Source organism: Notothenia rossii (genome assembly GCF_949606895.1).
Source record: "Notothenia rossii genome assembly, chromosome: 8".
In the NCBI taxonomy this organism is placed as follows: Eukaryota; Metazoa; Chordata; class Actinopteri; order Perciformes; family Nototheniidae; genus Notothenia; species Notothenia rossii.
In genome coordinates this window covers 76,251,980-76,267,071 of record NC_136906.1, presented here as the reverse complement: position 1 = coordinate 76,267,071, position 15,092 = coordinate 76,251,980, and the positions used below count along the sequence as shown (strand labels likewise).

At 40.5% G+C, this 15,092-nt stretch overlaps 1 protein-coding gene across 15 annotated transcripts in view; it reads left to right on the top strand.

The window, feature by feature from the left end:
• The first annotated feature begins 3,864 nt into the window (after positions 1-3,864).
• LOC307015602 (uncharacterized protein) overlaps positions 3,865-15,092 on the top strand; it is a 140,781-nt gene continuing 129,553 nt past the window's right edge. For 14 of the 15 annotated variants that reach the window (XM_079644311.1, XM_079644310.1, XM_079644316.1 and 11 more), the window contains exons 1-3: positions 3,865-3,956; positions 5,999-6,127; positions 6,587-6,691. In XM_079644311.1, coding sequence (XP_079500437.1) covers positions 6,021-6,127; positions 6,587-6,691 — 212 coding nt within the window. In that variant the 5' untranslated portion in view covers positions 3,865-3,956; positions 5,999-6,020. Of the gene's footprint in view, positions 3,957-5,136; positions 5,807-5,998; positions 6,128-6,586; positions 6,692-15,092 lie in introns of those variants that run through there. The other variant, XM_079644309.1, reaches the window with a different exon arrangement.

Sequence of the window (15,092 nt, the reverse complement as noted above, 5' to 3'; positions counted from 1 at the left end):
CATATTGTAAGATTTGTATTTCAATTTTAGTCAGAAAATATAATATATTTTCTAAAATGAACTTAATATCTTTAAAATTAGATTTTAATTTCTGGTTAAATTCTGTATGTATGAACCATGAAAAGTAATATAAAAAGAGACATATCTTTTGTCTCCTCTTGTGGTTTCCACTATCTCTAAACCACAAACTGTTTTCCTGCCTGTTGAAGTAAACCCAGGAGAATATTATATCTCCAGCGATGCTCTCCCTCCTAATAATGATTGTTGTAGCAGATAATAGCTCTAATGAAGCAAAGAAGTGGTTTTAATTCCAGAGGTGGAGGGAACATTTTAATCAGCGCTTGAGGTTATCCTCTTCTGCTTTCTTTGACAGCAGTTCAGCTACTTTTTTTTATCAGGACCTTTTGGTTAAAGAAAATCCCTTTTTATATCTAGTGAGAATGAAGCAACCTGGTCTCACCAGAATGCGTGACTCCACCACGACTCCTTAACACCGCATTGCGTGGTGGAGTTACGAACTCTGCTACATTTACGTGCCTGCACCACGCAAACAACGCCAATGTAAAGTGAATGAGGCTCCTTTGTCGTGGTGCACACACGCATTTCTACAACGTCCAGCAGTGAGCTTTTATTCTATAAAACGTTTTTTAAATCTACTTTATAGCTTGTTGTAACTCACGGGAGGCTTCTTTTATTTTATTTGTATTCATAATCATTTTTATTTTTCGTCAGAATGCATTATGGTGCATTATTTACGAATTTTTGTTCTAAAAAAACAGTGCATTGTGTGTAATACAACTGTGATTTTTATTAAATTAGTTAGTTTGTAAGGAAGGCCAGAGCTTCAGCTGTGTCAAATAGATTGTTCCCTTTAGTTAACGTTTTTTAAAAGATAATTATATTCCTATTTGATCATGTCCCATTTATTGTAGCGTCCATTCCCATTGTATAATGGAGGATTTTACACCAGGAAGTAAGTATTCTCCTTACTGTCGATTGATTTTACAGTGATATCTGCACTACTCATCAACTCAAAAACACCAGATTGTTAATTACACAACATTGATTGGTTTAATTTGTGTACAATGCTTTTGTAATTTCCCCCTTCGATTTGGAGAAACAAATATTTGTTCAGAGTTTAGGATGGCTTAAGACACTACACTACCCAGAATCCTCAGCTATTGTTCCGCTTTGCCTCAAGCTCTGTGATTGGTTGACCTCCAACTGCATTCCATATGAAAAAAACGTTTCGCATGGTGTTAAGAAGTCATGGTGGTGTCACGCATTCTGGTGTGACCAGGTTGGAATGAAGTGGATGAGATGCAATCATAAACTAACTGCAAAGCTATTTCTGGCTCTATATAGGATCAATTTACATTTAAAATGGATGTACTTTTATGTTTAAAACATTGACGACACTTTGTTTCCACTGCCTACGTGATAAACCTTTTTTAACTGAGACGAGCGGCTCTTTAGCTCGGTCCTTTCAAAGACCTCTCCCCACACCAAAGTGTTTTGCCCAGCAGACGAAGGTGAGGTTGTGTGTGAATGCATGAACACTTGGACTTGTGCACGAACGTGGTTGCAGCTTTTTCTGCTACTTAATTTGTTATCCATTTGGTAAAAGCAGTGTCTTTGATGTTGCATTGAGCTGCGTTGTTGAATGGAGTGCTGCAGCACAATTAACTGAGCTCAAATTGACCAACAAAATGTGATTTATATTAATATCCTCCTCTAATGCTTGCATCTACGTGTACACTTTGCTATCCTCATCTTATTGGGCTGTTGTTGGAAACGATAGCATTAGTTTAGCTGTGATTTTTACCACAATACTGCTTCAGTCTAACATGCAACAGGTGAACATGAACGTTAAGTGTCCAATGAAACAAATACAAAGTTATCTGTGATCATTTTACTGTGCTGTTAAGGCTTGCACAACGAGTCAGGAAAGGCCACACCCAAAATAAAAACATCTGCTTTTAAACTTTCTTCCAATGAGAAAACACGCTTGGGCTCAAGGCCTGTTCTTTCCCACTGCTAACTGCCATACATATCATATTCTATTTTACGTTTCCACAATCACAGCCTCTGGCAAGCCTTACGCTCAGTTCCATGTGTTTTTCATTTCTGCTACACGTTGAAAAAACATATCCTCACCCTCCTGGGATACATAGATAACTTGCGATATGTTCAGCGCTGTAATAATCTTCTCCTGGTCCAACAGCACAGCTTTATTACTGGCCCTATATCTTGCCTCCATATATGAAATGAAAACAGGACTTTGTTGGAAGTTGTATTTTATTTCCTGTGTGTCTGTGTCGGACTTGTTTGTGTATCTAATCATTGAACCGATAAAAAACATGTATTGGTGTGTACAAACGAGGACCATACAGTATATGCTTGTAAGGAAGGCTTTATGAAATGACACACAGCATAATAAAAGCTTGGCAGGGGGAATGAAAGAGGGTAGCAATATTACTTTATCTCTTTTTGGGAGATATATAAGGAAGTAAAAAGAATTGAAACCAGCACTCCTTCCTTTTGGTTCCCTACATGCTGTGATCTCAACAATAGATTATTATTCCTTCTTCTGCTGCTGACACCCATTGTTTGATGTAGTGTGTAACTTTAACAGCTCTGTATGTATACAGTATGTATACAGCTGTACGGGCGTTAACATGTTTTTCTTCAGCAAGCAAGACAGCAGTGAATTCATGTTTTTATATACTGTATTTCCGTCCCTGCACATGTGGAGACTCTCTGTATCTGTATGTTTTGTCTATGCCTTTCTATGTGTGCACTACACTTTCCAAAGTACACTGCAGGAGTTAATCAATAGGCCCTGCAGCGTGTATGTTCCATAAAGCCTCCATACCCCCCCGGTGTGTTTTTCACAGGCGGGTCCAGATCTCCTCCCTCACCTCGTCTTTTAAGTATGCATTTTTTCCCTCCGCCTCATGAATAAGACTTGAATAAGTATCATGTAGAACGTGAAGCTGGCTGGCTATGGCTCTTTTTCCACCATCAAAGATAGACTGGTCTTATACAAGCAACCACATCCCTGCATATAAATATGTTACGATCTCTGTATGTTCTTCAGACTCTCATCCATTCATGTAAATCGGATTCACTGACTGACTGTTTTCTTATTTTGTTTGTTTATTTCCATAACATAGTGAAATGTAACACTAGCTTTAGCTTGAAAATACATAGATATGTTTTTTTATATATAAAATAAATAGACAGACAGACAGACAGACACTATGTCGATCCCAAATTGGGAAATTATTTAGTTACAGCAGCAGTGTGTTCAGGTATTAAAATATAAAAAGTTGGAATAAAGTATAAACTTCACAACACAAGTATAATGCACAGCAATCCATAAGATGAGTCCGATATGTTCATGAAAACTCCCCAGGAGGCACCAACACAAACGTGGCTGAGTGGACTCCGGAGTTTGCTGCACGAGTTGCACTGTACGATCTGTGGTGTAGTGAGCTGTCACTCAAAAACTGAGTAGCCAATTGAGACGCACCCCTGAAAGTCCCGCCCACCTAAGATGTTTGTGCCAGAATCGCAAACAAAAAATTAAGGAGCGCAAACGAGAAGAGCTGCAGCGAGAGCAAAAGTCTGATCATCGAGAAAGAAGCAAAGAAAGCTGCAAAAGAAAAAAAAAAGTAAAACAAAGAAAAAATACTTATAGTTTACATGATTACAAACTTTATTTGTTTGGAACTTATAGATGTACTTTTGAAATCAAATGTATTTTGCTTGACTCAGTTTTTCTTTCTCTTAAACTCTTAGTTTTGTTTGATTCAGAGAAAGTGTTGCTTTATCTTAATGGCACAAAACTGATTCCATACGAACAGGGAGAGACGTCAAAAGTGAAACTTAGAAAACAGACAGCCTGCCAGACTCCGTTTTAAACTTCAACAGCGCAGCAGAAAGAAAACAGGGTGAGTGTTAAAACCTATGGTTAAAACCAGGCTCCGCTGTGTCTAAACAATTCATGTTTACTCTGTTTTACTTAATCTCAGAAAAACACAGTCTCGATAAAAAGCAACATCTTAGAGTCCGATGTGGCATATTGAAATGTTGTAGGCCTAAACTTCCCCTTTCACCACGTTTCACGTCCTTGTTAGAACTGCGCCATCGTGGTTACATAACTACAGTATACAGACGTATGTTGTTGTTTACACTAGTGGTGTTAGTTGATTTAAAACAAAAAAGTAGTCGTGTAAATCACGATCATAAACCAGGGCTCTCAAGTTTTGAACAGAGTTCAGAGTGAGATTTTGGCAGCGGTGTTTGGTACTCCAACTTCTGGCTCCCCTCAAAGTTCCCATGAAGTCCTCTGTATCGCGAATGTCAACGGGGGGGGGGGGGGGGGGGGGGGGGGGGTGGGGTGCTAGTGGAGTATGAAGCCCTCTGTATCGCGAATGTCAACGGGGGGGGGGGGGGGTGCTAGTGGAGTGCACGCGTCTCAAACAAGCCTAGTACAAAATTGCGGCGCAACTTGTTGGGCGGTACCCTGGAAAGAAATCTCTGCGTGAGAAATCAAAGGTGTGGCGTGTGAATGGAGTGAAATGAAATGCTTGAGAGCTCTGCATAAACTGTGATTAATCTTCATAGCCTAAATCAGAAGTTAAAATATTAGTAGGCCTTTTAACTTGTATTTTGGAGAGATAAAACAAACAAAAAGTGTGTTGTAGTCTAACGAAGCGGTCCATGAAAAACTGCTGAGAGAAATAAGAGAGGTTTTCACTTTATTATAACATCTCAGCTAAATTATGATGATTTCCGAATTACTGGCATGACGTCAGAGCATATTGCGAGCACTATCTGCTCCTAAAGTAGTTTCCTGTCCATTTCCTGGATTCAGCATAATGCCACCCCTCCGTTTCACCAGACCTAAAGAACGAGTGCACAACATTTGTCATGGATTAAATGTGCTTTTACACCGAGGTAGTTACAGCTCTTACTGATTTCTGGAGGTGGAACAAGTACTCAGATCTTGTACTTGAGTAAAAGTAGAAGTACACAGATCTTTTAGAACTACCAGAGTGTAGGAATACTCTGTTACTTACAAGCAAAAGTCCTGCATACAAAATGTTACTAAAAGTAGAAAGTATTAACATCAAAATATAGTTAAAGTAGCGATAGTAAAAGTAGTGATTGTGCAGATTGGTTCATTTCAGAATAATATATATGATATGTTTTATAATGATTGATCATGAAAGTGTTCTCAAAGCTGCTAAAGGTGCAGCTAGTTTGAATGACTTTGTATACTGCAGGGTAGCTTGTGGATTTACTCCAGGTGGAACTAAAGTCTGATTTAACAGTTGATTATATTTCACATCATTCATCCACATCTGTAAAGTAACTAAAGGTATTAAATACATGTAGTGGATTATAAGTACACCATTTACCTCTGAATTGTAGTGGAGTAGAAGTACAAAGTAGCGGAACATTGAAATAAAGTACAGGTCCCTCAAAATTGTATTTAAGTACAGTACTTGGTACTAAGTCATCATTAAAAACTCACCTGTTCACCATGGCCTTTGACCCCTAACCCATCACAGCCCCCCTGCTTCCACTCCTACTGCTATTTATTAGACATAATTTTTTTACTTTATTATTTGCCCCTTTTGTTTGTTTGTTTGTTCACCATGTAAAGCGGTACAAATGTAATATATTATTATTATTATTACTTGATTAAATGTACATGTAGCTTGTGCCAGTTCCTCGCTTTCCTTGACTTTCACTGCCAGGCAATTCATGTTCAAATACCCGCTGGAATTACGAAGTAAGTTTGGGTGAAACTTGGTAATATGAATATTTTTTGTAAACATTTTTGACAAGTTAAGGTTTGCAGATTATTCACAAACATTCACGTTTTTTTTTGATAGCACAAATTTAAACCAAAATGTTTCATTATGATTGATTTGATTTAAATGCTTGCATTATAAAGTGTGTGTGTTTATGTATTTGTCTCCAGGGTTACTAGTTCATCTCTCAGAATGGAGACCATGAATGATGATGAGGAGGAGGAGGAAGAGGAGGACACATCTTCAGTGTCCAGAAAACCTCCAGATTTGAGTAATACACTTGGACCCTCTGGCACAAAGTAAGAATCTGTTTCTGCTGTAAACTGACCTGAAGAGGAGTCTGGTTTGATCTGAGTAGCAGGTCACAGTATATAAACACAGTAAAGCATCACTGTGGAGTACAGTCATGAAACAAAGTCAATTAGAGTAAAGAAACCCAGAAGAGGAAAGTGAAGAGGTGTAACTGAGCTCTGGCTGTGCTCCTTGGCATCATCAGCAACAGCCAATAATCTACTATTGTGAAATCATTCTCACATTCCAGATGTAGGACTTTGTGTTAGGTTAAGTAAATCAACTTCGAACATGTAACACTTTTCCCTCTCACAAATGAATTCTAACAACCGAAACCCTCAAACACGACTTCAAAACTAAAAGTTCAGAGCAAGTCCAAAAATATTTAATAACGTAAACGGGCTGAAATCAAAAGCTGCCCTTTAAAGAACTAATGATGTGTGTAAAACATTTTGTTGTTTCCACAGACAGAGAGCAGAGTCTCCAGTGCCCAGCTGTCTGTCTATGAAGAGTGACCGGTCCAGAAGAGAACCTATACACTTCAGCAAAGATCCTGGATCCTCAGACACAAAGTAAGAGTCTGTTTCTACTGTGAACTGACCGGAAGAGGATTCCGTTTTTATGCCATGTGATCATCTAGAGCAGGGGTGTCAAACTCAAGGCCCGTGGGCCAAATCCGGCCCTCGACTTTATTTTATGTGGCCCGCAAGAGCTATGAAAGAATAAAATATGTTTATTATACGGTTACATGCCGCTTTACAGGAGCACATTGTCCATAAACTACATGTCCCACAATGCATCTAGTTTTGTGACATGCACACTGAAGAGACTTGCAATTATTTTCCCCAGACTTCTGCTTTCAGATATTTTAATTATGAAGTTATTACCCTATCCGATAATAATCCAATGCAGAGGCAATAATGTAAAATAAAACATTATTTTATATATATTAAATATGTATATTTTTATATAGTCTTAAAGTTACAACCGGCACTTTGAATGCAACCATAGTGCTAATGTGGCCCACGATGAAATTGAGTTTGACATCCCTGGTCTAGAGTGTTCTCTAAATCAGTGGTTCCCACATTTTTCTGTCAGGCCCCCCCTTTGGAGAAAAAAAAAAGTTGGTCCCCCCCAACACAAGTCAGGCTCAGTGGCGGCGCCAGAGATTTCTTTTGGGGGTGCTGTGGGGTAGCTTGACGTTTCATAGAGGGTGCTCAAACATGTAGGGTTTTGCATTAATGTCCCGGGTGCTACAGTGGAATTTTCTACTGCAACAATCCCCACGCATATACACAACGTACCTGCAACTGTTACAATGAAGGCTCGATAATCAGCTCACGGCATATAGGTGTAAGCAGGGGTAAAGTGCTGTTTTTATAGGTGGTGTGTGGACCTCACATAGGGGGGTCCGGAGGCAAGGTCCCCCGGGAAGATTTATTTTTAAATATTGAAGCTAAATGCATCAATCTGGTGGATACCTCTCTCAACACCCATATGAAACAGAACTGTACACAGATTTACTTTTTCTTTATGGATATTTTACAAATCATCCTTTTAAACTTTTTATTTTTTTTATTTTCATATAGTATTTCATACCTGTTTTTCATTTATTCTCTTATTTTTTTATAATTATAATGATCATATAAATGTGTGCCTCGGAAATAATTGTTTACATTAATGGTGACCAAAACGTTTGAGACCCACTGAGATAACACTGAGAGTCCTTAGCTCACTGAGGCTCTCAGTCTGACAGGAGAGGACTCTCCTCCACTTTGTTGTTGAAAAAACTCCTTATATCCGTTAGCGTAGCTCGCTGGCACCAGAAGCTAACAACAACGATCTCCGGTACCGGTGCGCTCTCTCTCTCTCTCTCGCTCGCGCACGCACACAGAATGGCTCGTTTCACACACACAGAGCTGAGCTTTAATGAAACACAGAGACCCAGACGTAATAGTATTGTATTGTATCATATTATCTTCTAATCAATAATTTGTCAAATTATGATTTTTATTTTTTTTAATAACCATTTTTCCTCCTGGTCTCTCGCGCCCCCCTGTCATGCCTCTGCGCCCCCCAGGGAGGGCGCGCCCCACACTTTGGGAACCACTGCTCTAAATAATGACATTTTACAGAACAGAAACACAGTTTGGTCAATTACAGTAAATTCAAACATGTAAGATTTGTCACCGTTACTAAATGTATTGTAATGACAGAAATCTGTGACGGCCGCACATTGATTTAAGGTGTTTCTTCTAAACTGTAGTGGCAGGGGAAAAGGTTTAAGGCATGTTGATTATCATGAAATGAAATGAACTATCTATGATACATGTATATTATCCTCGCAACTGCCTTTGTTAATGTCCACTGTTATGTACGGTTTGAGGGTGTGGGTCTGCAAGCCTCATCTGCATATTCACCTGTCGCGGCGCGCCCAGAGGCTTTTTAGTGGGCGCGTGTCCGGGAGGCCAGGGGTTGGTTCTCACTGGAGGAGGAAGTGTGTGTGTGTGGTTATGCGGGTATTCAGCAGGATATTTAAGTTTCCTCAGCATGTATGTATGTTAAAATGCAACGGGGAAGTAACTGAAAGTGGATATTGCATCGACCGACCTGGAAGCACGTCCCCGTGGAGAGGAAGCGCACAGATAGAGAGAGAGATTCTCTCCAACACAGGGTGCACTGCAAAAATCAACCTATAAGATCTACTCCATGCACCTTCATAGTTTGGTTCATGATTGAAAAAAATGTGTGGCAGCGATTAAAAATAAAAAAGATTTCTAACTTATATAAAAAATGTCGGGCCAAGTCAAATTGCCCATCGATCTAATCAATTACATTAAATTGATTCTTTCCCATATACATAACATTTCAGTGCATGATTTTATTTATCTTATTTCACTTTAACACCAAAAGAAGGTTTTTGTTTTTAGGTAGTTTTATATGTTAAGTAGCTAAGCACATCAGTAAATTAATCCCTAAATCATTTTCCTGTGAATGCTAAACCATTTATAAAAACAATAAGATGTTTACAGATTTACAGCAATACATTGCATATTTATTTGTTAGGTGTAAGAGTGGTTAATCACAGAAATTAAACAATGGTATCAGAGCAACCTCCGAAATAACTAACCAGTCTTTAATGATACCTGGCTGTCTTGAAAAAGGTCTTCTTGGCGTTCCCCAAGTTCTTCAATCAGGCACTGCATCCCTTTTTTACAATACTCTGGGCCTGTGAGGAAATTCATTTTAGTGAGAAGACTTATTTCTGCATTTTCATATTCTTGAATGAAACATTTAAATAAATGTACCTCATCAATTGTGCTCAGAAGAGGGCGCATCCTGGAGCCAGCATGTCCTCCTTTGGCACGCATCAGCTGGAGCGACGTGGTGTGTAGCCAGAGGCGCGGGAAGGTATTTTGAGTGGGGGTGCTGAGGTGCTGGACTCCAGTGAACACTATTACGGGCACTATAGAGCAGGGGTTCTTAACCTTTTTGACCTTGAGGCCCAATTTTTATAGTACAAAGTGGCCCGGGGCCCATTAAATATTAACACTGTATAGGTTTAATTGACCTCATTCTCGGTTTGATTTGTATTCAATAATAAACCAAATCCACTAACTGTTTAACAAGCAAAAACCTTATCAAATAAAATGACATGATAAAATGGGATCATCACAAATACTTTTATTAAACATGTGTATGTAAACCTACACATACTGTATCAAGACACCGAACAGGCTGATAATTCCTGGACCAAATCAAGCTGTGACAAGAAAAAATGTCAAGGATCAAGTCAGGCTTTTAAATAATAATAAAAAAGACCAATATTAGGATTTTACTTTAAATTAATAAAAAAAATATATATATATATATATATAAATAATCAATCAATCAATAAAAGGGGGTGATAAAATAAATGCATTCAAATAATATAAATCTATTTTTAAATTAAATAAATAAACTAAATGAAATTGAAATAAAGTGCAAATGAAACTATAGCCTTATAATCTGCAAAGCTATTTGAAAATTGCCTCAGCAGTCTCCATTTTTGCATGGCAGAACCAGAATAATCTTTATATCTGTGACAAATGAACAATGACACACATAATAACAACAATGAACAACAATAACAACAATAATACAACTCCCTTTTTATCTTGACCTCTTAATGAGACACTTGGGCCTGCTTCTGAGACATAATCAGATCCAGTCTGGGTGGAATGGGAGAAAGGCTCACTCTCAGAGTAGACTCCAGTGTTGCTCTGAGTCTGTTTCGGGCTTTGGTCTTAGTTGTGGCCACAATGGAGAATCCTGATTCACACAGGTACGTAGTTGTGAATGGGAGAAGGAGTTTCACAGCCCTCAGTGCAAGACATGGGTACTCCTTTGAGACAGCAACCCAGAATGAGCCCAGGTCCAGTTTGCCCCACTGCAGCTTTAAAGTGCTGTCAGTGGAAACGTCCAGAAGCTGGGATTCCAGGTGTGAGGGCAAAGCAACATCATTTGCAGTGGGATCCACTGAAAATGGGTCCAAAATCCACATGTTTCCCTCTCTGGGATCCTCAGGAAAGTAGTCACCAAATTTCTCTGCCAGTTGTGAGAGGTGCTGGGAGACTGAGTCGCTGATCTTCACCTGAGGGGAGTTTTCCAAAATGTCAGACAAAAGTGGAAACATGTCCATCCTATTTTCCTGGGCCCTCTTGGTCCACAAAGCAAGTTTCCTCTTGAAAGCTTCAACTTTGTCTGCAACACAAAATATGTTGCTGTTTCTTCCTTGAAGTGAGGTGTTCAGTTGGTTCAGTAGTGAAAAAATGTCACAGAGGTAGGCAAGTTTTGCTGTGAACATTGTGTCAGCATAGTAATCTACAAGATTAGATTTTTTCTCACTGAGAAAAGAGAAGACCTCATTCCTCAGTTCAAACAAACGATTGAGGACCAGTCCTCTGGAAAGCCATCTCACTTCACTGTGATATAGCAGTTGGACATGATCTGCTTCTATGTCCTCACAAAGCTTAGCAAAACATCTGGAGTTCACAGCATTGTTTTTAATAAAGTTTATGGTTTTCACACTTACATCCATCACCTGGTGGAGGTCTGGTGACATCTTTTTTGCTGCAAGGCTTTCACGGTGGAGAAAACAGTGTGTCCATTTAGCTTCTGGTGCACGATCAAGGATCTGTCTAATGACACCATGATGCCTGCCAGTCATTGATGCTGCACCGTCACTGCACACCCCGACACAGTTCTGCCAGTCCAGGCCGTTCTCAGTGAAGTAGTTATCCATGCAGCGGAAACATTCCTGAGCCGTAGTTCGTGTTGGTAGCTCTCCACAAAACAGTATGTCTTCGTGCAAACTACTGTCCCAGCGATAGCGAACAAAAACAAGCAGCAGTGCAGCATTCGTGACATCCGTGGACTCGTCTAATTGCAAAGAAAAAAAAGGGCTGCTTTTTATTCTTTCTATAAGTTGATGCTGTATGTCTGATGCTGTATGTCTGATGCCATGTCCGCGATACGGTGACTCACAGTGTCGTTTGAGAGTGGGATGGTCAGCAGCTTTTTTGCAGCGGCCTCTCCGACCATCTCACGGCACATATCAACAGCGGCAGGCAGAACCAACTCCTCCGCTATGGTGAATGCTTTCTTACTCTGTGCCACACGTCTGGCTACGAGGTAGCTCGCTTTCAATGCACATTTAGAGTTGCTTGTCAGTGACACGACAGACCTTTTCTGCATCTGCAGCCCACTTTCCTTCCTCTTAAAATATTCCACCGGCTTTCCCACGAGATTCGGGTGCTTGGTCTCTAGATGCCGCTGTAGTTTTGAGGGCTTGAGGGCTTGAGGGCTTCGTTGGACAGCATTAGCCCACACTCCACACACTGGGCTTTTGGCACTGCCTCTGTTCCTCCATTTACGAAACCGTATTTAATGAAGTCGAGATTGTATTTCCGTAAAAACTTTGTCTTTTGGGTGGGGGGGTTGGCAGGACATTCGTCTTCATTTTTTCTTTTGAAAAACTTCTCCATTTTTGCCGCTTCATCTATGTGTATTGGCGCTTGTTAACAACTGAGTGGTAATAAAGATACATTGACAAAAAAAAAAACGCCACCACGTGGTCGAAAGCTGCACGCAGTCTCGCGGCCCTTGCGGCCCACAGGTGCAAAACTGAAAGTTTTTTGTGGCCCTCTGGGGGGCGCTGGCGGCCCAAGTGTGGGCCGCGGCCCTATGGTTAAGAATCACTGCTATAGAGCACGCACAAAAGCGCGAGCACCAGGGGCGCTACAGTGGAATGTTCTACTGCAACACTCCCCACACGCAAACACACAGTACACCCGCGACTGTTACAATGAAGGCTCGATAATCAGCTATTTTTTTACGAGTGGGGAGCGGACCTCGGCTCCCCCGGGAAGATTTTTTTTTAATATTGAAGTTAAAAGCATCAATCTGGTGCACTTTGAGAGCAACATTAAGAGATCTATGGATACATCTCTCAACACCCAGATGAAACGGAACTGTAAGCAGATGTTCTTTTTCTTTATGGATATTTTACAAATCACTCCCCTTTCAAACTGTATTCTTGTTTTACTGCCATATAGTATTTCATAACTGTTTTTCATTTATTCTCTTGTTTTTTTTATAACGATAATGATCATATGAAGGTGTGCCGCGGAAATAATCTTTTGAATAATTTGTGACCAAACCGTTTGAGACCCACTGAGATAACTTAGACTAAAGTGAACTATCTAAACCCTCAGAGAGTCCTTTAGCTCAGGGGTCCCCGACCCCCGGTCCGCGGACCGCTACCGGGCCGCGGAGGTGTTACTGCCGGGCCGCGAAATAGCTGTGAGTTTATCGTAATATTTGCAGAATTATAAATATATAAAAAAAATCTTTTTTTAAAAATTCAATTTATTTTTTATTTTATACCAGTCATATTATTTCATCCAAAACATACAAAATAAATCTAAATTGGTTAGCATAAGATCTCAGCCTCTCGTGCGCAGAGAAAGTTACAGGTGGTGCGCCAATAGGAAGTGGAGCACACAGGAGACAACCTTTTAATCGCAGACTGTTATGTTTGTGGGAAATGGCAGTGCATACATTATTTGAGATATATTTCGAACTCGGACTTCATTTTAAGGACATTGGGGCCAGGGGTGTAGAGCTATTTATTTTATTTGTAAAGCCTCCTTCACTTCATGAAATGGCTGCAGCATCAGGAGGCTGCCTCTGAGAAGTGCAGCACCAGCGCGTACACACCACCTTCACTGTGTTCCCCACTGCAGGCTGCTACGTTTCAACCACACACACCTCTACACACACACACACACACATCGAACGGCCCGATTATTCCCTCTATTACTCGTTGTATGAAGGAAATGTCCGGTCACAAAGGCGCATGATGTGTGTGTGTGTATGTGCTCTGCTCAGCTCCGCTGTGTATGTGTATGTTCGGTGTGTTTGTGTGTGTCCAACAACGGCATTTGTTTTCAAATGACCATGAACAGTAATTTACACACATCTGGCCAACTCCATAGGTATGTGGGTGTTCCCAAAATAAATTAGTTTAATCTTAATCTCAATGTAGTGCTAAATGCTGTCGGAGTGCACCGGAACGAACCCCTCGGTATGACGTTATTATTGCTGGCAAACAAGCCCAGGGGTCTCCCTGGCATTTCAGTTATATCAATATGTGTACAGTGGTCCTAATTTGTTTTAATTGTATCCTGGTATTAAACTCTGTTCATGTGTTTTGGATGCATATTGTTCTATTATTTGTTCAGGCTGTTACATACAATTAGCCACTGTTGCCACCTGCTGGTGAGTAAATATTCAAATCAGTTAAAATTGACAACCGGTCCGCACATTTTTTTTAATGTATCTGCCGGTCCTTGGCACAATAAAGGTTGGGAACCCCTGCTTTAGCTCACCTGAGTCTCTCAGTCTGACAGGAGAGGACTCTCCTCCAGCTTGTTGTGGAACAAACAGCTCCTTTTGTCCGTTAGTGCAGCTAGCTAACCAGATGCTAACAACTCTCTCTCTCTCTCTCTCTCTCTCTCTCTCTCTCTCTCTCTCTCTCTCTCTCTCTCTCTCTCTCTCTCTCTCTCTCTCTCTCTCTCTCTCTCTCTCTCTCTCTCTCTCTCTCTCTCTCACACACACACTAAATGCGCTATTTCCACACACACAGACCCGAGCTTGAATGACACAAGCACACTTTTATTTCCATGCAACTCTCTGATTGGTCTGGTGTCTTGCCTCTGTTGCATTCACTGAACACGGGAAATGACAGTCCTGCCGTCCTTTCTAGTGTCTTGATGAGGTTCACATAAAGCACAGTTAATGTATTATATTATTGAGGTAGAATTGTCCGGGGCTACAGAAAAAACTTTCGGGGCAGGCCAAAATATTATTTTACCAACAATGTGGAATTTCTTGGCTACATATTACACAGATTATGCACAGCGGGAGCAGCAATAACCGTCAAATAATAATTCAGACAGGGGAGCTCCGCACCCCCTGCCTACCGCTAGGGGGTGCTGCAGCGCCCTCAGCACCTCCCTTCCCGCGCCCATGTGTGTACCCATCCAGTTTCAGCATCAAAGTCTCTTTCAGTGAAAGAGTTGTTATGTGTCGGAACTCCTCCTTGATCTAATAAAAAGCATTGGGACAACTAGGGTTGCAAAATTCCGGGAATTTTCAAAGATGGAAACTTTCCACGGGAATTAATGGGAATAAACGGGAATTTATGGGAATAAACTGGGAATTTTTTAAATTGAAGGTTGGCTCTTCATAGGGAACTTAAATATAGTTGGGGAAAGTATATTTTAGCATAATCTTGACTAAAACAAACCGATGCCATTCAAGTACACTTGAATATCCATGCCATAGCACACTGCTCACTGCATGGCTATTGAGACCACACAAAGGTTTGCAACAGGCTCACAAATGTGAGAGTGGAAAAACTGGTTGGCA